The sequence below is a fragment of the Onychostruthus taczanowskii genome, unplaced genomic scaffold (genome assembly GCF_017590055.1).
Source record: "Onychostruthus taczanowskii isolate IOZ18803 unplaced genomic scaffold, ASM1759005v1 scaffold15, whole genome shotgun sequence".
NCBI lineage: Eukaryota > Metazoa > Chordata > Aves > Passeriformes > Passeridae > Onychostruthus > Onychostruthus taczanowskii.
In genome coordinates, this window is record NW_024498685.1 from 6,435,216 (window position 1) to 6,456,903 (window position 21,688).

The window sequence follows — 21,688 nt, forward strand, 5'->3', positions numbered from 1 at the left end:
TCGATCTCAGTGTTTTCTAAAATGTTAAATTGCTTGGTATTAATCAAGTCAAGCTGGTTAAATTTGCTTTTTTGATATCTAAAATGGAACTCTGTTTTATAGCTTGAAAGATTGTTTTTTAAGAATATAAAGTTTTGAGAACCTTTGACTGATCTGTAGTAAAATATTTTACTGCAATTTCATTTGCCTGAACAAATATTTTTAGAACATTAACAGAAATTTATGGCATAAATTTCAAAGCCTATCTTATAATTTCATGTACAAATATTTATATATGTGGTCCCAAGGAAGTTAAAAGTGTAATGTTTTTATAGAAAATATACAATACAGCCTATACTCTCCATACAGTATATATTATCTAAAATGAGGGAGGGGGGAAGTTTCTTTCAGTATCACCCAGAAAATATCTTTCATTTAGAATACAGCTGATAAATGTTAGCAAATTGAAATTTTATTTTGTAGTACTGATACACCAAGAAACTCAAATACAGAATTAAGAAGATGCTTTTGATGGAGATTAAAAAGCAAAACAGTGACTGCAACTTTGGGAACTCTGTGTGTTGTAGAGGGTAGCCTTTAGTCACTAAATCTTCTTTCCCACACATCATTGTTCAAATTTATTGCTTTTCACAGTGAACAGTCAGAAGCTGCTACTCACAGAATATTTGGGGAGAAGTTTGTAATGCAACTTAAACCCAGAGTTGAATCCTTGCTTCAAGCCCTCGCCCTTCTGTTGATGTTGTTAAAGCCTAGACCTGAGCTAAACTCCCTCTGACCCTCAGTGAGGAACGTGCCAGTGCCCTGAGCTCAGCACAGGGAGATGAGTTCTACCTTGCATATAATGTAAAAAATATTTATGTAAGCCAGCTCCCAGCCAGCCAGTTCAAGTGCCCTCGTTCTCAAATCAGCACGCGCTGTTTTCACTGCTAATTTGCCCTCCTCCCCTGCCAGATGCAGTTACAACTCTTGCTTCTCAAACCTGCCAGGCTTCACCTATTTTTTCACAAGCTGTCAGACGCCTGTTGTAGCACGTGGTGTCCCTGAGCTGAAGGAGCGAGTCAGGCTGAGTTTGAGCCAACACAAAGCTCTCCATGACTGATGGGCAGGTTCTGTTCCAGCTGCACATCCCTCCCCTCCCTGCTCTGTCCATCATCCTGGAGATCCAGCTCTGAGCCAGTTCACAAAGTTGCATCATTCTCACTTCAGTGCCCTGGAAAATCATGGAAAAGATGATTCTGGGAGAGATTGAAAAATGCCTGAAGGACAGCACAGTCACTGGTCACAGCCAGCATGGCTTCATAAAAGGGAAGTTCTGCTTGTCAAGTCTGATTTCCTTCTACAACAGGGTAACAATCTGGCTGATCCAGGAAAGCCAGGAGATGAACATTTTTGGACATAAGCAAAGTTGTGATGCTGTTTCTCACAGGATTTTTCTGGACAAACTGTCCAGTCCACGGCTGGATAACATGATGGGTGAGCAACAGGCTCACAGGCTGGGCACAAAGGGTGACAATGGCTGCGGTCACATCAGGCTGGCACTGGTCACTAGTGGGCTTCTGCAGGGCACCATCATCAGCCCTGTGCTCTTCAACTTCCTCAGTAATGACCTGGATGCAGCACCCTAAGGAATACTTGGTCAGTTTTCTGATGACGCTAAACTGGGAGGAGCTGTCAACCCCCTCAATGGCAGGGAGGCCCTGCAGAGAGACCCCCAAAAACAGCGGGGCTGGGCAATCACCAACCGTGGGAGTTCAGCAAGGGACAGGGCCGCATTCTGGGCCTGGGATGGGGCAGCCCTGGACACACTGGGAATGAGAGGCTGGAAAGCAGTGCCAGGGAAAGGGATCTGGAGGGGCTCCTGGTCAATGGCCAGCTGGACATGAGGCTGCAGTGTCCTGGAGCCAGGAGGGACATCCCTGTCCTGGGGGCATCAGGCACAGCTGGGCCAGACAGGGATTGTCCCACGCTGCTCTGCTCTGGGGCAGCCTCACCTGGAATATTGTGTGAAGTTTTGGGTGCCACAATGTAGAAAGACATAAAGCCATCACAGTGTCCAAAGGAGGGCACGAGGATGGCGAAGGGCCTTGAGGGGAAGCCGTGTGAGGAGCAGCTGAGGGCACTTGGTCTGTTCAGCTGCAGGAGACTGAGGGCAGACATGGGAGTCACAGCTTCTCCTGAGGGGCAGAGGAGGGGCAGGCCCTGAGCTCTGCTCTCTGGGACCAGGGACAGGACCTGGGAAGAGCCTGAGGTACTGTCAGCAATATAATGCCTCTTTTCAAAGTGTTTCTTACTGTGTTACTTTCCATTGTGGAAAGAGTCTGAGGAGTTTTAATTCTGATGCTGATTATTTCTTTAACCTGGGTGTGTGTTTATGGCTGGTTAATCTAACGATCTGTTGGATTTTTATACAGTGAAAGTGAAATTAGTGCTCTTGCTAGGAATTTGAAAGGAGATAGCCAAGGACTGTCCAGGAGAAATGTTCATTGTTACCAGGAGATATTGATGTTAATATGAAATCTGCGGGCTTGGAGGTGGGGGGAGCCTTATTCTGATTTTTCACTGGAGTGCTCAAGTTTAACACCAGGTTATTCTTAAGGATTTCAGGATTTCAGATAGTGATTACTATTGAGTTTCTTTTAAATCAGAACTAAACAGAGTAATCTGAATATACTCTTACTAATAAGTACTGTGATGCTGGGCAAAAGAAATAGCCCTAAACACTTTGAGGACCATTTACTTTAATTTTTGCCATATGATGAAAGAATAGTCCAGGCTCTTTGTCTGGGCTTTACAGTATATTTCTTTAGCAGTGCATTGGCTTTCATTTGGAAACGAAAATGTTCAAAATTAAGAAGTGCTGCTGTAATGCACACTTAATTCTTGAATGGAAAACATCTCACTTTACATCCCATTTCAGATTTTCAATGGCAAGTGTTATGAGATAGAGCAAAGCCTGCATTAAATGAACAGTTGATTATTTTTTTAATGTATTTATGCTTCTGACATAGTCTGTAAAAGTAGTTGATGGCTTATTTATTTTTGCCCCATGTAAGATATGAATGTGAAGTTTTGCTTCACAAACACAGAATTATGCCATGTAATGTTCACAAGAATAATCAGTCTGGTTCTCTTCCTGAAGTCAAACATCTACACCTTTTCTCAGTTATATTTGTTTTTTTAGTACTGTGTAGAAACTTGACTTCTCACAGATATATCTGATTTGCCTGTCTCTCATTCAAAAATCCCAGTTTGAGCATGCTTTTCTTTTTAAGGGTATATTTCACCTCTGCTAATATTATATGACTCTATCAGTTATTAATGCAGTCAACCCATAAACACAGTTTAAGGGGTACTGGCCTTGGAAGAACTTTCCAGGAGACCAATATATCAAATCAGTTCTGAAGTTCCTTGACCTCAGGATAGAATTACAGGTTTATAATTTACTCAACACTTACATGACCCAGAGAAGAAAGGATTGCCAAGTCAGTCAAAACTAAATTACTCCTGACCTTAAATTAGTCATTTTCATGCTATTAAAACTATGGCTAAATCACTCTTGAGAGATTATTTTGAGCTTATTAATCAGGTTTGTATTTTTCCATATTTATGCTCACAACCTAGAACTTTGCAGGTACTTTAGTGCATGTTTAATTATTTTCTGAAATTAACCAAAGAGCTTAACTCATGGAAGTTAATTAAATGTGGTGTTTTATACATATATGTGTCTGTCTCCAAAATGCCCAATTTTCTTGTGAACAATATGAAAATATGCAATAAAATCATGCAGAAATAATGAGGATAAATAACTGAAGAACACTCCCTGATCACCACTCTTAATTGCATCATCGGGCTGCTATGTTGCAAACTTTAATTCTGAATATGGTTTGATACCTGTCCACAGCCTCTGCTCTCAGGGAAATAACTCATGTACAGAATTACTTGGATGTGGGTTTGCAGAATCAAGCCCTTCATTAATTCTGAACAGATCTTGGCCTATGCAGGTATTTTTCCGCAGTCATTTGGAAAGTTAACTAGTTCCCCATTCCCTAGGTACTTCCATTAAAGAGCTATTTTGGAAGGTGTAGGAGAGGTGTGTAAACACTTTCAGGGTTTAACTTTACAGCTGCCAGGAATGGAAACTGCAGTTTCGAAACCCAACCTGAGGTATCTGAAAAACAACCCACAGGGATGATACATTTTTTAAAACTTCCTGTGCATTTTCAAGAGTCTTCATAGTCTGTATGTGTCTGTTATCAATTATCTTGATGACACTTCATAATTCAGAGAAATTATCAGTTATCACTCAGACTCAACAGGTTCAACAGTACAGGTGATTATTCTACAGAGAACATATTTAAAGATGGGTTTGGGTAGAATAAAATGGTTTTATTTCCCCTGTAGTTCTCACAGCATGAGGCTTGAAAATTTGAGAAAGATTGAAGTGATGACAATAGGAATTTTAAGATAGGGATAAGAGCTTAAAACTTGAGATTATGAGTCTTCGTGGTTAGCAGACTGCTAATAGGAGAGATGAATTATTGTGTTAAATGTGAAGTAGATCATGCTCAAAAATGTTCTTGTTTGATTCCTGTTTTGTCAGCCTCTGCTTGGTGTCATGTGAAGTTAGGTACCTTTGATTCATGGAATGTTGTGTAAATGTCTGTTGATTTCTATCTGTTCTGGTTTGCACCTCTGCCCTGAGGTTTGCTTTGAGTTTCAGGTTTGGGCAAACTGAAATTGTCAAAGAAAATTCACTTTAAATTGCAGCCTTTCAAGTGGTTTTGTTTCAAATCCATGCCAAACCTGAGATTTTACATAGTTTCTTTTTGCATAGTAGCCAAGCAAAAAGATAAATTGTGTCAAGCTCCTTTGGAATGGAGTTGAAGTTTATAGTTTTGTGAACTTTTAGAAAACTACACCTGTAATTCATTACCAAGTCAGCTCAATGTTGTGAGGACTTGTTGGAGGACAGCAGAATGCTGGGAAACTTCTGTGTAAGAGAATTAAATTAGAGGAGAAGAAGTATGTTCTTACTTCAGCTCCAAATGTACAGAGGGTCGTGACCTATTTCACTTTTTGGAGCACTGAAATTTTGGGCTTGAGTACGTGAATGCTTGAGCTGCTGCATCATCTCTGGAGTAAGTTCCTCCAGAATAAAGCTAGTTACTCAAGGAGAAGATAAAATTGATTTGAGGCAATTTTTATGTATCAGTTCCTTGGATAAAGAAAATCATTCCATTTCAGTGGGAGTCCTGATAGCATCATTCCCAGTTTTTATTTCAATCTTACACAGGGCTTCCAAGAGTTCTCAGATTGTTGTCAGAGAACAATCAGTGGGCATGTGTCAGATGAAATAAAGATCCCCTTGTGATTTGGGGTTTTCTTTGTTCGAACATATTTCTGTATCGAGATCTTAAAAACAGCCTTCAGCAGTGCTAACATAATTAATTGTTTATATCAAGTGTTCTAATTACAGCAATTCAGGTGGTTAGCCACCTAAATGAGTGCATAATTATTTAGAAACACTTTTGATTGAAGTACTGGCATCCTCAAGGCCCAATTAAAAAAACCCAAACAAAACACACACAAAAAAATCAAAACCCAAAAGGCTGAGACTTTGAAGCACTAATAGTCATTATCCTGTTAATTAGCTCACCTCCTGCACTCTACAGTAAATGGCTATCTTTGCTTCTATCAGATATTCATTTGCTAATAACTTTCAATGAAAAAAGAGCTGATGATTTTCAAAAGACAGGGGAAAAAAACCTTTAAAATGGAGTTTTTCCATGACAAAACTTTGGCGGGCAGTGGAAGTTTTATTAATTTAATTTTGTAACAGATGAGTGAAAACAAAACTCTCTTGATGCAGGCAGAATTCAGGACACTGTTATTAGTGGAAAATTGTCAAAGTGTGTTCCATTATCTGAACTGAGTATTCCCAGGATCATTTGCTGTTTCATGGGATTCATAGCATGGATATGCCCTTCTTCAGTAGTATCCTGTAAACCAGTTTACATCTTCTCTGAGACATGTGGTCTTCATTCTGCACCAGATGATGCAGAGAAGTGTCCCAGTTACAGGGAGGTTAAAGGGCATAAACCAGATAAAATGTATTCATTTTATAAGAGGATAAAATATTTCTCTTCTGGAATCAAAAGTGAATTTAAAATGGAGGGGGAGAAATTGAAGCATATTATCATTTCAGGTTCAAATGCTTTCAGAATCTTTTGTTTCGTAATGACTTTTAAAGTATTTTTCCTTTGTGTTGGGATGGAAACAAAGACAGGAAAATCAGAATTCCCCAGAGCACGAAGGCACAGATTTCCTCACTTACATTGAAAACAGAATTTTTCCTGTTCTTTAATAGTAAGTCATAAGCAATTAGTATATGAACACTTTCCTTCTGTTCATCCACTGGCTGAGCCAAAGGTCTGCCAGAAAAATAAAAATGCCAAGAGATAGCATCTTTTCCTGAAAGTAAAGAAAAAAATGCACAATCTTTGAACAGAAAGAAGTTTCTCAATGAGCAAGTGAAATCTCTTGAAATAAGCAGCTCAGCAAAACTTCTGGTTTCAGTGATTGTTTTCACAAGTGATGCTTGCAATTCTTCACAAGATATTTATTTCTATTGTAAACTATTGATAAGCACTGCATATTTTCAGTATTAGGCAAGTGAGACCTGTAGGATTTTTATGCATGTTCTCACATGAAATACAGGGTGGAAAAATAATACGTGTCTGTGGTCACGTAAAGTTCCCTGTGAGGTTCTACAAGTATGATCACTGTTGTCTGCAAAATAGTTCAAGCACACTAATTTTTTTCTTTTTAAAGATACATGATTTTTGTCTGGTTTTGAAATGGCAGTTCCTCCAGTGGCAAAGCAATATCCTTTCTTGGCACACGGGTTTGTAGAAACTGGCATTGGAGCTCAAAATGGGTTGTGATGGAAGTTTGCATGGACATTGTGAGGATATCTGTGGGTTTGAGAAGACCTTGAAAAGGCAAATCTGCAGGTGATCAAATAGGAGATCCCTTTGAGAACCAGTTTTCAAGAGGCTTTTCTGCTGGTATAAACTGGTTGTTGTGTCCCAGTGCTCGATACCAAACATTAGCAGAGGGCAAAGTAATTTTTTTTGAAGATGGCAAGTTTCAGCCATTCACATCCCATAGCCAGGTACCCACAAATACCATTCTGTGTGTCCCCCAGCCTGTGTCCCAGCTCAGCATTCAGTGGAATGCTCAGGATTTCTTGCCATTGTGTGGAGGCCCATGTAATGCTCTGCTGAGTCTTTGTGCTGGGACATCCTGAGGATCCAGGTGCCAACAAACCTTTTTTGCCTTTGGGAGCTGCCAGTGACCAGGATCTTTAATTTCCTCTGTGCTCTGACAACTCTGGGAATAATTAGGGTTTATTACCTCTACTCTGTCTTCTTACCAGAGTGTCTTAAGACTCCAGTCCCGTTCTGTATTGTCCTACCATCACCTCTTCGTGGCCTCTTCTGACTGAACCTGTTCCTTTGTGTTGCTGAATTGGGTATTTTCAAAAGCTGTTCATAATTATGCTGTGATGTTCATGCACCTGCCACCCTCACAGGGCTTCCACACATAGACCTTCCCATTCATTCCCCATTCTAGCCAGTCTAAGCATTTCCATTATGAATCTCTGTAATTACTGGTAGCATGATTCAAACCACAGGCAGAAAAATAATGAAAAAAAAAAAAAGTAGGATTTCAGTCTCCTCTTGCAATTCCAGAGAGAGAAGTACTGTACTCTCTCTTTCCTACACCAGAGCCTGGTGTCCCTGCCAGGCCATGGGCAGTGCATCTGGCACCTCTGAAGGTCCCTGGAATAAAGATAGGCCTGGAAAAGGCTAAAATTGCTCTGCTGCTCCAGTTGGAGAGAGGAGCCTAGAAGCTGAATACTGACAAATTTAAATAAAAAATAAGGCACTTTTTAACAGTATATAAAGGTCTTTCTATCAAGGCCAGTTGCCTTTCTGGAAAGTTACTTTAGTCCTACACAAGGTTTTTGGCTCAGGGTAAGGGCAGCTGTGTGAAATGCAATCCCCTGCACTGTTGAGCAGGTCACATTTATGATCTAATGGTCCTGTTTGGCTTCAGATGCTGTGGGTGTCTTGCATTGCCAGGTAGCTGGTGAACAGGGAACTAATTCCTACATGGATTGCTCAGGTGCTCAGAGGAGGAGCAGGGCAGGTAGAGAGCGGAGAATGCTTTGGAACACAGCCTCTGCTCAGGGCTCAGTGACTTGGCAGCTTATCCCAAGCCTGCAGACCAGTATCCCTTGTTTCTTATCACCATTAAGAGATAAACATATTGTCACTACTCTTTTTTTTTCCCCTGCTGACTCATTCTATGAATAAAATAAGACTTCATTTGGGACTGCTAATTGCCTTAAAATCCCCATGACAGCTCCATGACTTAGACAGGTTTTACACCTATTTTATAGACCTATAAACTAGAGCACAGCCAGGTAAAAGAACTTGAACAAGATCACCCAGAAACACAGAGGCCAGTCACATCAATCAGTTCAAGAAACCAGGAGTTGTGTTTCCATAGCCCCTGCTGCAACTACTAAATCACAAGAACTACTAAGGAAAGATCCTGCCAAAAGCCACTGGTTTTTTTGTTTTTTAAAACCACAAGAAGCATTTTGCGTTATTCCACAGCGTCTCTCCCTAGTACTTGGTGCACATTAATTAATTTCATATTTTTAAAGGAAATGTGAAGCTTTGGGCAGCCCAAAAGGCATTGAAGTTTTAATTCTCAGAACTATTCCCTGACTTGACTGTTATCCAGTTCCTATTCAGGCAAGATAGGAATTAAGATTAATGACCCCAAACAAACTGGTATTTCAGAGAATCAGTCTTTGCCAGGCATTATATTCTCATGACAGAAAATCATTGAGGCATAAATACAGCGCTCAGTCATTGGTGTATATTAACAACACCACGTTGTTCCCATAAATGCTGAATACAGAGAAGAGGAAAATGAAGTCCTAAAGTTCATTAATTTTGTTTGTGGCATTTTTTTTAAGTGAGCAAACCAGAATCTATGGAATAAGGCCATCCCATTCCCGTGCTGCACAGATGTGAAGTCTATTTAGATTCCAGAAAGGTGTCTCTGGGAAGTTGTTTGGACTTGGTGATGGCTGTCTCTGAAGTGTCTTTTAGCCGCTAGACTGTCTGTAGGAATTTTTTAAAAGACAAATTGATGAAGACCAACTTTTAAAGAGAGAGAATTTTAAAAAAAATAATTACTTAGCCATTAGGATCAGTGAATATTGTAATACGTAGGATAAAAACATGTCATTATCTGCCAGCATCTATCCACATCCCAAGAAGGGGTTTGTGGCTTAAGGGTGTTTTCTAAGCAAATGAGAGCTGGCATGGAGACAGGAGCATTTCACCTATCCTGGGACCAGCAGTAGTGATGGTCAGAGCTAATTAAGTGAGCAAACCAGAATCTATGGAATAAGGCCATCCCATTCCCGTGCTGCACAGATGTGAAGTCTATTTAGATTCCAGAAAGGTGTCTCTGGGAAGTTGTTTGGACTTGGTGATGGCTGTCTCTGAAGTGTCTTTTAGCCGCTAGACTGTAGGAAATTTTTAAAAGACAAATTGATGAAGACCAAGCTTTAAAGAGAGAGAATTTTAAAAAAATTAATTACTTAGCCATTAGGATCAGTGAATATTGTAATACGTAGGATAAAAACATGTCATTATCTGCCAGCATCTATCCACATCCCAAGAAGGGGTTTGTGGCTTAAGGGTGTTTTCTAAGCAAATGAGAGCTGGCATGGAGACAGGAGCATTTCACCTATCCTGGGACCAGCAGTAGTGATGGTCAGAGCTAACACAGGAAGTTATTGTGGCAATTTCTAGAAGCTGTTTGCTCAGGAAAAAAAAAAAAAAAAGAAAGAAAAAAGAAAATCTTTCTGTGTTTGCATTTCCACACTGAAAAGGCATTCCTATGACATCATCTTGTTTGTTCTGACATTGCAAGAATGGAAGAAATAAAATGGCAGAAAAGAGACCAGGGACTTTTATTTTGCTGCCAACAAAAAATAGAAGAAAGATGTAACCACAATATCCAATGGCTACTTTAATTCTCAGAGACCGTTCAGCAGATGAGTTGTTGTCCAAGGGCAGTTGGGCTCCCAGACACAAGAGCATTCTGTAGTAAGCTTAATTACTCATTTTAATTATGCATTTTAATTAGCAGGGGACTAACACAGTGCTTTTCTCCCACTTTCTCAATAAACCCACTTTGTAATATTACAGAACAAACTTGTAACTGAAAACTCCAACTGTCTGCAGTTGAGAAAAACAACTCCAAGTTCAGAGGCTCATGAAATCACATTCAGTGAGCAGGTTACATCCACCTCGGAGCATTTTCAGGAGCTTTTTGCTTACTTTATTCTGTTCCTGGACAACATGAAGAAATCACCCTGTGCTGCTGCTTCTCCCAGTGGTGTTTCCTTTGCCAATATATTGTCTGGACTGTTTTTCCCTCTAAACACGTCCTAGTTCTTCCTCTTCTGGCAGTTTGCCCTCAGAGCTGTTGTCCTGTCCTCCCTGCCCCTAAATTCCCTGCTGTAGGAAATCTGCGTTCTTTCCCCTCCAGGGAAGGTCAGGTTAGAGGGGCAGGTAGAAATAGAGGCAGCTGTGTTCTGGAATGAATTCAGAGGCAGCACTGTATGTGGGATGGCTGGGTGGGTGAAGACAGCAAATGGCACAAAATCTTCAGCAAAGCAACCAGATCCCAGAAAGCAGTCCCTCACAAGCTGTACTCTCTCACTTCTGTACTCTTTCCTACCTGGCATTGTACCTGCGGAGGAGGGATTTGCAGAGCCCGCAGCATTCCTTCACAAACTGAGGCTGTCAGCAGAGCGTGGTGAAGCCAAATAGGCCTCCAGGCTGCTCTGTTCTGAGAGAAGCCAATCCTAATTTGTTTGTAGCTTTGAGCCAAACACAGACTTGAAAAGGTTCAGGTAAGGATATAGTTACAATAGAGGTGAGGTAGATTTAAGGTGGAGTAGTGATTAGAAATAAAGGGAAAAGAAAAGTTCTGCCAAAATTTTCTGAAATGTTCCCTCAGGTTTCAGTGCAAATAGCATCTTATATAATTTCCATCATGTAAGGGGTGGAAATGCTCCAGAAGTGTCTGTTCTTTACAAGGCTGTGATGAAATATTACAAGACTGGAAATCTCTGGTGTTATATTTATGTTGTACTTCTCTGCTGCTCCTGGCCTGGGATGAGCGCTGGAATCAGGATCATTGCCTGACAGTTCCAGGTGTTTGCATGTCAGACTCAAGCTGCAACCTTCTCTTAACTCCTGTGGTTTAAAAGGCTCGAGGCATTTTGTCTGGCTTGGCTTAGCTGAAGGCAATAATATTTTCATTATAGGGAAGGTGGGTTTTTTTTTTAAATTTGGATATTGCAGCTTCCCTCAGTTTTAAAACCACATTATATAAGATCCTTTCCCTTGTGATGAGAACCATGTCTCTCCACCACTTTTTTCCAGCAATAGAAGGTCCATATTGTGTGTGTGACTTCATATGGATCAACTGCTGCATCTGCCTGCAAAAAGTTCTCTAATTTTGTCTTCTTTCTGATTTCTCTGCTCCCACCCTTCTTGTCCCTTGTTTTCAGTGCAAATAAGATTTCCTTTAAATTTTACCAATAAAACATCAGCCCATTAGAGATGATTGACCATGGAAAAAAATTGAAAGTTCGTACTAGGAATCAATGTTCTTCCCAGAAACAGAGTAGTAAAGTGAATAATCTTAATCAAACGTGATGAGAAAGCAAAAAGGCAGATGGAGGGCTGAGTTCTCAGGTAACTTCTGTACATTTCAGTTGCCATCACTGATCTAGTCCCTGTTTGTGCTGCCTTACAAATTAATGCCAAGTGGACAGCTCCAGAGCAGATGATGCTGTATGTTACTCTGGACAGGAGTTACCAACCACCCAGGGACCAGAGTTAGTGTGACTCTGTAGGGATTTTCCTGCTAAGCAGTGAAAATCTACAGATGAATGGTGCTCAGCAGTAACTCACGTACTGTGAGCGTGTATCCTCAAACCAGTTTTGCAAATTGGGATAGAGAACTATAATTGGCCTTGCTGAAGTGGCCTTTGTTTTCCACGGCTCATGATGTTACACTGAATAACTCCTCTAATTCATGACACCTGAATAAACGTCAGGAAAACCAGTGTGAAATGCACATTCCACTCTCTGCAGCCACCCTGCAGCCCAGCCTGGCCAAAGTCCCTTCCCTGATGCCTACACTGAAGTCAATTCTAATGATTAAAAAATGCTGCTGGACTGAAAATACATCCCACTGATAACAGGCTTGTTCGGAGACTTGAGCTGTACCTCAGCATGGCCTGCAACAGTTGTAACTCTGCCTGGCTTAAGGGTCCATTTAGGTATCTTTTTTCACTTAAAATATTCCCTGACTGCTCCAAAGCACATTAGGCTGGAAGTTATCAGGCTCCATACAGAAGAATAAAAAGAGTACATCTGAACTGGTCAACATCAGCTTTTAACGAACAGAGTGCCATATCAAAGAAAGATTATAAAAACTTTCCTGTGGGATAGTTTTTACAGTTGCTTTGGGTTTCATCATCTCTATTTTCTCCTCTGGTTCAATTATTTCTAACAAAAAAGAAAATGCTTGGCTTCTTTGGCTTAAGCTACAGCCTTCCTGCAGTTAAATTGAAAAAAAAAAATAAATAAAAATAAGCCAGTCTTAAATACACCCAAGTGTTTTAGCTGAAAGTGATGCCTTTCAGTGCTGTCTGAGCCCTGAGCAGAAGAGCAAGCCCAGCCTGCAGTGGTCCTTGGGCTCACAGCTGTCCCACCAGGCTCTGCACCCACACAGGCATAACCAGAACCTGCAGGAGGGGCCGAGCCAGCCAAGAATACATCCAAGTGTTTTAGCTGAAAGTGATGCCTTTCAGTGCTGTCTGAGCCCTGAGCAGAAGAGCAAGCCCAGCCTGCAGTGGCCCTTGGGCTCACAGCTATCCCACCAGGCTCTGCACCCACACAGGCATAACCAGAACCTGCAGGAGGGGCCGAGCCAGCCAAGAGGAGTCCCCTTCCCCTTCCCCAGCCCTTCCAGAGTAGCTGCCAAGTGATCCTGAGCATCCCCCAGGGTGGGGGCTGTATGAAATCCATGATCCAGGACCACCACCCGCTCCCCTTCCTCCCTGCCCTACCACAGGCTCGGCCCAGGAGCCAAACTAGGAATGTTGTAATTAAGGGTAGTTGTGAGCCCTTTTAAAATTGAGCATCCTGCTGAGAAATCTTCGAGCAGAGAGGTAAGGAACACACTGCCTTGGGTCCTATTGAAGACACAGTTAGAGATGATGTCAGTACCATTTATGGATCCAAGGATATGTTATTTCAATAGACATTTCGTGGTATCCATTATAGTTACAGATGTTGCAAGCTTCAATTATTAATTTATGTGCTCATAACTTTCCCAAAGCCAGATCACTTCTGTTCAAATGTCATTTTGTTCTCCTTTACAAAGTGTTTTAAGGGAGGGTTTTGACAAAACGTTATTTTCTGTTGTTTAGGTTAAAAGATGGAAAAGCATGGAATTGTGTGCCAATCCAATTATATAATCTCTAATTATATTCTTTTGAGCATAACATACAGACAAAACTGCACACCCAATACTAACCACCCACCCCCCTCAGTGTGGACTCCATCCTTATGAGGAGAGCTTAAGCTTGGGTTTCTGGGTAGATTTTTTAAAAAAATTAAATGTTTTAATGTGCTGGAAAGCATCTCCTTGTGTGTGTGTGTGCCACTGCCCTCTGGTGCACAGAGGCAGGAGAGTTTGGCTGCTCTGTAGGGACAGAGGAGTGGGCACCCACCCACCCCTGTTCCTGCCTAAAGCCAGGGCTCAGGTCCTGCTGTTTGGGAGCCAGGCTATGAAAGGAGTTAATTCCTCACCCCTGAGGGAGTTAGAAACCACAATCCCTGTGTAAATCTGTCCCTTTCTGTATTGTTTCCATAGAAGATGCCACATGGAAAGAGTGTGCAAATGTGGAGTCAGTCACACCCCCCTCAGGCTGTTATCTCATCAGCTGCTTGTCCTAAAATACCTGGGAGATTTCCTGCAAGTGGTGCTGTGCTGCTACTGAGCACTACCAAAGCACGGCCCTGAGCATCTCTGACCATTTGTTCTCTCCTGGTGGATGTTTCTGGCACATGACAGACTGACACCTTCAAGCCTGAAAGAGTTTTGCCCAATCCAGGAGTTTGGGATAAAATACAAGGTTTAGCAGGGTAGATATGTTGGGCTGCATTCAAGGATAAATGTAAGCTGGTCAGTAGTAGTTGTAATTATCCATTATGGACATTAGTGGTCAGAAACCTATGAAAATCATCTAAAATCTCAAAATATGTTTAGGATCATGGCCACACTGTCCCAACCTCCCATCAGGACGATTGCTCTGGTTGCTGTACAGAGCAGGAATTTATCTCAGCTGGAGCTGCTGTGCTCTCTGGGGCAATTATTGGGGCAATTAAGATGACTTATCCAAATGTCTCAGTCTATGGATATGCACCTTTTCATGCTATTTTTCCATCAAAGTCAGGTTTCACACATTTCTGACTCTCAGTTTAACACCAGTGACCATCAGATCTGAGCAGTCACTTCTATTTCAGAATTTTCTCCCAATGAGACTGGTGTGAGTTTTGCCAGTCAGATCACGATGATATCAAGTGCTCTGGAATGATAGTTGGGTGACATTCTTAGCTGTATTTGACAAATAAATTACTTTTCTCTCTAAAAATTAGGCCTGTTCAGCTGTGCATCAAGTTCCAAGAGTTTAGTCTCATAGTTTTGAAAACTTTGGTTTGATAACACAATGGAAAAAGTTCTGTAGCCCTGATTTTTGCTGAAGGAGGGAATTAGGATGAAATTACTGCCTTGGTTTGGTTCCATCTCTGACTTCTTTAATCTTGTCTATTTAAGCCTGTTTAAACAGTGCCTGAACCATCTCATATGGATTAGCCTAATAAAAAACCCCTCAAGTATACATATGAAGTTTCACATAATTTATTTCTAGGGGATAATTTCAAGTTTTTATCTTAACTGCTACACAGGGGAGGTAGGCTAGCCCCTAAACCTTAAACTGTGATTTTTTTGGTGGTTCTTTAAAAAAAAAAATAGTTGCAGGGGCTGACAAAGATTTCTCTATCAGTTCTGTGCTATTTGCAAGCAGAATGTCATCTCTGTTCTAGTCAGCAGCCACAGGAGCTCAGCTGGGGCCCTGCATGTCAAGCTGAGAGCTTTTTTTCCACCATAATAAAGGTCCTGCAGGCTAAACTGCTGCTAGCTCGTCAGTGACACTTCTGAAATCCCCTTGATGGGCTTACACAAATGTAAAGATTCCTCCTCAGCAGTGCTGCTGATGGTGTACAACAAAGGTAGTTCTTCAGTCATGCTCACCCTGCTTTGTCTCCTGTGTGTTTGTGTATGTGAGCATATTTATGTGGACATCTGCATGGATATACACGGATAAATGAAATATGGGCATACAGGCAGGACAGATAGTTATTTATACATGTATTTAATGTTATTCTGGGACTTGAAGTTGAAAGAGCTAGGAAAAGCTCCTGAATGCTTATTTTAAAAGCCTGTGACTATGGCATCTTCACCCAGTCGGAAGCTCTTAGGCACAGGGTGGGGTTATTTGGGTACCAGGTTTTGGACTCAATGATCCTGATGGGTCCCTTCCAGCACAGCATATTCTAGGATAAGCACTGTTTTCCCCGAAGAATAATTATAAAAATGAATTAGTATGCTAATTCTTACAACACAGTCCCTGCTTTTTTAGCCTTTATTTCCTTCAATTTGAAATAATCCACTGTAACCTTTCCAATTTTTAAAGACTTTGTCTCTAAACTGTGGCACCCAAGTAGGTGGTCAAGCCAATACTTCCTTTTCCCCAGCCAGACACATTGGGAAGAGGCAGCAGATTGTGTTTTCAGGAGATTCTTTCTGGAAAGCTTTGCTGGGATTATTATCACATGTCAAGGATGATGTCCATATAAAACATAGATTTCCCAACCATACAACTTCCTTGGAAAGAAAATTTTGTTTTCTTTAGTTCACTTACTTTGAATAAAGAAGTCCATGGGGAAGGAGTCAGTCCTTCAAGAAAATACTCATTCTTATAATTACCATTTCCTGCTTCCTCTCTACTCTGCCAAAATTCACCATAAAGAAGAGGTGTGGTAATTAATTGCCTGCCAAGTGGCACAATTAGTGTTCTGCAAATGCAGGATCCTCTAGGTGAAGTGATACACCTGAGTTATAGAATGTCCCATTCTATGTTTGAATACCAGTACAGACACACGCACACGTGTGCTGAGAGGATGTATTGTGTGCTTTTTTATTTACTTTTTTTTAGGACACTTTGATTTTTCCTTCCTTCAAAGTACTTGTTGAAGGACTTAATTTCTGTGCAATAGAGCTCATGGGCAAACAGTAAATGCAAAATAAGGAATGCAGTCATGGTTCTAAAAACATTTAATATTCTTCAAACTGATGCCAGTTGTGTGCATTGACAGTAATCCTGTCTAATCCCTTCCACATGTATTATCTTTGTACACCTGCTTTCATTGTCTCACTTATCAGTTTTGAATACTTAGAACCACAATTTGCAGGAAGGCAAAGCAGCAGAACAAAGCACCCACGCACTCACAGCTTGCTACACTGCAGTTTTGCATTGTAAAGATAAAACATAATTCTACATTTCGGTGCTTGGAGTCAACACCTCCCATTGAGATATTTTTCCTCCCTCCTGCCCCCCCAGCTGATGTCTGTCTTTGTGTTCCTTGGCAGACTGACTGAAGCACACAGAACAGCTGTGAAAGTCATCAGGAGAATGCAGTATTTTGTAGCCAGAAGGAAATTTCAGGTAAGCAGCAGGATTAATCCCAAGTGCATTTCGTGAGCTCGTGGGACATCGAAGGCACTCTCAGAGGGGACTTGTCTTGGTGAAAATGGTTGTAACACGTCAAAGGTGTTTTTGAGGTTCTTGGGCTCACACCTTTTGTGGATTTTTTTAATGGCACAGGCAAAATTATCAGTGATCCATGGATGTAGTATGCTACAAACCCCTGACTTTGAGGAGTCAGCATCGTTATTTTTCCTTCTCTTTTTTCACTGCACTTATTTTTTGGGCTTCTGCTTGTTTAACTGCACTGACAGTACTTACCCATCCACTAGCAGAAGTGAAGAAAACACTGGTATTGAGGTGAACAAACCTCTGTCAGGGTGTCTGCAAAAATACTGATCATAACAAGAATGTTATCAATCATCTGGTTAATTAGGGAATGTTCAGTCCCATGCTGTGTATGGCTGACAGATCAATAGACTTCACTGATGAGTACTGTGGGTGCAAAGTTGCTTTCACAGGTGTGACTCACCTTTCCGAATGTATATCCCAGAAAGGGACCTCCTAGGCCATATTTTATAAAATTGTGGAGCATTTGCTGTCTGGAAATTTGCTGTCTTTATGAAGTGTTCAGTTAATTTTCTCAATCAGGTTACAAAGTGCTCAAACTGAATGCATAGAAAATACTGTTTCATTTTGCCTGTTTAGTGAGACTTTTTAAGATAAATCTTGATTGGGATGCGATCCTGATATCATCATTCTCATCATCCATGGGCTGGAAATGCCATGGAAATGAAAAATCAACTTCTGGACTGATTTTCAAAGCCCTCATTATTTCCATCTCAAGGTTCATGCTTTTTTTTGGTCCAAGAGGATGCACTGCAAGCTAATGGTCTTTCATAATCCTTTTGAAGAGGTTTTAAGAAAATAAAAAAAACTACATTTCAGGGAAGTTTGATTAGAGCCGAGCACTTAAATTCATAGAAGGATAGATGGATAGAAGCCTGAGATAAGATCCCAGCATTCAGAAGACTCTACATTAGGGCGGATACAAGATCTTATATATTTCCTAATCCCATGCAAACATGTATCTTCAGATAACCCTGCCTTTTGAAAGAAGACTAGGAGAAGTCAGTTTGTTAAATTCAGCAAAAAACATGAGAGCAGGATTATATTGTAAATATACCATGGGAAATTAAAAAAAAAAAAAAAAAAAAAAAAAAGAGGAAGAAAAGAGGGACACTAGTTCTGTAAAATAAAATCAGTTTATAAATGAATTAGGTTAAAAATTAGGATATTTCAAACCACTAGAGATCTAATGTTCTGGAACTGTCAGCCAGTAGCACTCATGCCAAACCTTAAAAACTGAATTTCATCAATTTATGGAGAGAATTCTGAGTCAGTGACAGGGTAGAAGAAGAAGAAGAAGGAATAATATTTTGTTTCTTCCTTTCTTGGGGCCATGAAATAGAGTTTCTAGAACTCCCCATGCTAATTAGATTTTGGAGTTCAAAGCTGAGTAGTATTATTTATTTTACATGCTGAATGTGGAATACTGAGCTGAAATGGCCAGGATTTGGGATTATGAACAGAATGGAAGTCAAAGGAGTTGTTCAAGTTCCGCATTTACCACACTTCTCTGGAAGCCCATTACCTCATGGCTTCAGCTGTATCATTCTAGCATTTCCTGATAAAAACATGACAGGAGATTGTGCCAAAGTTTGGCAGAAAATAAGATGCCCAGATCTAAATCTTCATGGAAAAAGTGGAGGGGAAAGTGGTGAAAGCTGGAGGGATTTTTTTACTCAGCTTCAGAGGACTCAGGCAGATTGCAGCACTTTGCAACTGTAGGATTCAGAGCTGATGGTTTGGTAAAAGGGATAACTGTCAGAGGACTTCTTTTGAGGGGGAAAAGAAATTTCACTGGGAATGAGTAGAATTAATTATGCACATAGTAGCCCATTGGGGAGAGGGGAGGGAAAGGCTCCCCAGCACATCCAGGCTCTGTGCCATGCACGGTGTTTAAATACAGAGTGTCCAAAGGAAAGGACACGGGATTTAGCCAAAATGCTCTCCAGACACCCCCCTTAGTCCATCTAAAGAGTGATACTGGCATTGCTTCTCGGGGTGAAGACAATAGGCTGCTTTTCTGGCCAGAAATAGTGATGTGTCAGCGTCTGCAAAATGTGGAGCTGGGGAAGGGGGAGAGAAAAGGCCCGACCAAAAACCAAACGATAAGCTGAAAGCTGAAACCTCTCTCCCCCACAAAGCCTCTGCTCCCAAATGCACTCAAATGCACACACACACACACCTCCAAAGCCACAACTCTTCTGAAAGTATTGGTGCAGGTAAGTGCTGTGTGCAGAGAAGGCATTTTGTCACAAAGAGCTCTGGCTTCTTCATTCATTTCACAGGATTTGTTTCCATTCCAGTTCCATGCTTTCATTTGAAATTTCTAGGATTGTGTGGCAGCCTTCCAAGCATGACTCCAGCACATACTGTAGGTGTTCAATGCATGTGTGCAGTGGTGCATGCTAATGGCTCTGGCTGAGGCTGTGACAGAGTGCAAACAGACAACAAGATGACTAATGAGCTGTTTTCAGTAATTTTCAATTACTAGATTTGCAGTTTACCTTTGCTTTTTTTCTCCCCCCCCCCTTCTTTTCTTGAGTCAGAGCCAAAAAGGGAGACATTTTGCCCCACATTTCCCATAAGGGTTCTCAAAATGCTGGTCTTTCCAACAGGTCTTGATTTGCGTTGATACCTCCCCCACACATGTTGATTTTACTTGCTAAAATTTCACCATGCTGCACTTTTTATAACCACATCACTTTCTGCAAATTCTCCAGACTTGTTTTGAAATTTGGCCACAGTAGTTGCAGCAAGAAACCAAAGCTTGGCAGAAGCACCTGGATTCTCATTAGGATGGGAATATAGCTGGGCAGGTGGGAGTGTTTTCACTCTCTTGCAATTTTTTACCTGTCCTTTCTTATTTTAATTGCCCTTTTTTTTCTGATGTCAAAGGTATCACGAAAGACAAAGGAGGACAAACAAAACACATGTGCGGCAGTCTCCTGACTTATGCAGAGCATCTGTCTTCCCCGTTCCTCAAGCAGCAGTATTTCTGTCACCAGACATCTCTGGTCTTCAGAGATGTTTGATTCTGGGTCCAAGTGCTCTGAGTTGGGCCAATCCCTGGGGTTCAGTCCCCTGACATTATGATTAACACATGGCTTTGCAATGAGCCAGGAGATACTGCACATGGGAGTCCCAGATAAATTATCCATCTTGGGTTTGTGTTTCCCAAATACACTGTGAAGGGCTAATATTTTGCTCAGTATGGAGTAACATGAAGACATGACTCTAACTGACAGTAATGGGAATCATTTGGCTCCGTCTCCGCAACAAATATTCATTCCCACAAGGGCTGCATATTTTTTTATTCATTACAACAACTGTTGCAAAATGGCAGGCAAATGGGCAGATAAAAAAACAGGATGAAGGCCTGTCCGAAATAGAAATCCAGTTTGGCCAATGCTCACCTTTCAACTTGCTGCCTGCCTCCTTTCCCAGCAAGCTCGGAAGCCGTACGACGTCCGGGACGTGATTGAGCAGTACTCCCAAGGACACCTCAACATGATGGTTCGCATAAAGGAACTTCAAAGGAGGTAGGCCCTGTCTACCTCATGAAATATCTGATTCCTCTAGTGCCAGCTGGCTTTAGGAGAGATGTGTTCTTAATGAACAGTAATTGTCCAAAATTGCAAGCACAACAGGGAGCACAATATCTGGAGGATTTAACTTGGAGCCATTTTTAACCCTTTTTATGACCAAGTTTACAATTACCCTTTATTCTCCTCTTCTTTTTCTCCAAGTGGAATTAAAAGAAATGAAGGTGCATGCTGTGAAGTTTATAGTGTGATCCAAGCTTTTCTGTCCTCTCCTTAGAAAAGGAAAGCTTTTCAAATAATGATTTACCTTTCTGTTTCCACTCTGTGGTTCTCCACAACTGAAAGAAATCTGTTTTGCTTGTGCTGCACTATCTGGAACTTTTCCCTGCCCACATTCCTCCATGCACATGCTTTCTCCAAGTTTGGGGTTTGCAGCTGAAATATTTTGCCACAAAACTATTCTCTTCTGTTTCAGCACAAAGTGCTTTTCTCTTTACAAATTAATGCTGTGGACTGGGACACCAGAATGAACTCCCTGGCCCTTAAATTAAATGAAAAAAAAAAATCCTATTGAATGGAATCTACTGTGTCAACATATACAGATATTAAATCTGCCTGCATGACGCTCTAGGAATAGTTGCAAATGTTATTAAGAAGTCATTCTGTTTGTATAGTCTTTGTTATTAGATTACATAGGACACAGGAGAACTATGTTTTAGTTACAACTTGAAAGACTGAGAAATATTAGTACTCACGAAAATAGCAATAATAATATGGTTTGATTTTGGAGGAAAACTCTTGAAGAGCTAAACTGCTGACTGTGTGTGCAGAAAGTCATGCTAGTCTCATGTTTTTGCTTGTTTTGGTTTGGGTTTAGAGCTACTGTAAATTCTCATGTAAATTATTCTCCCGTGCTTAGCAACAGAGTTTAAGTTGTCTGGTAATTGCTCTGCTGGTAATTTTCTGTTTGCTTCTCAGGTTGGATCAATCCTTGGGAAAGCCAGGTCTTTTCCTCCCAGGTATGGTGACTGCATTTTATGCAAAATTATTATCTTCATAACTTTGGGAAAAT

At 41.0% G+C, this 21,688-nt stretch overlaps 1 protein-coding gene across 1 annotated transcript in view; it reads left to right on the plus strand.

Moving 5' to 3' along the window:
- Positions 1–21,688, plus strand: part of LOC121332940 (potassium voltage-gated channel subfamily KQT member 1-like) — a 416,905-nt gene that overhangs the window by 210,786 nt on the left and 184,431 nt on the right. Inside the window, exons 12-15 of the mRNA XM_041398878.1 lie at positions 10,240–10,254; positions 16,891–16,966; positions 20,519–20,613; positions 21,595–21,635. Coding sequence (XP_041254812.1) covers positions 10,240–10,254; positions 16,891–16,966; positions 20,519–20,613; positions 21,595–21,635 — 227 coding nt within the window. The remainder of the gene's footprint in view (positions 1–10,239; positions 10,255–16,890; positions 16,967–20,518; positions 20,614–21,594; positions 21,636–21,688) is intronic.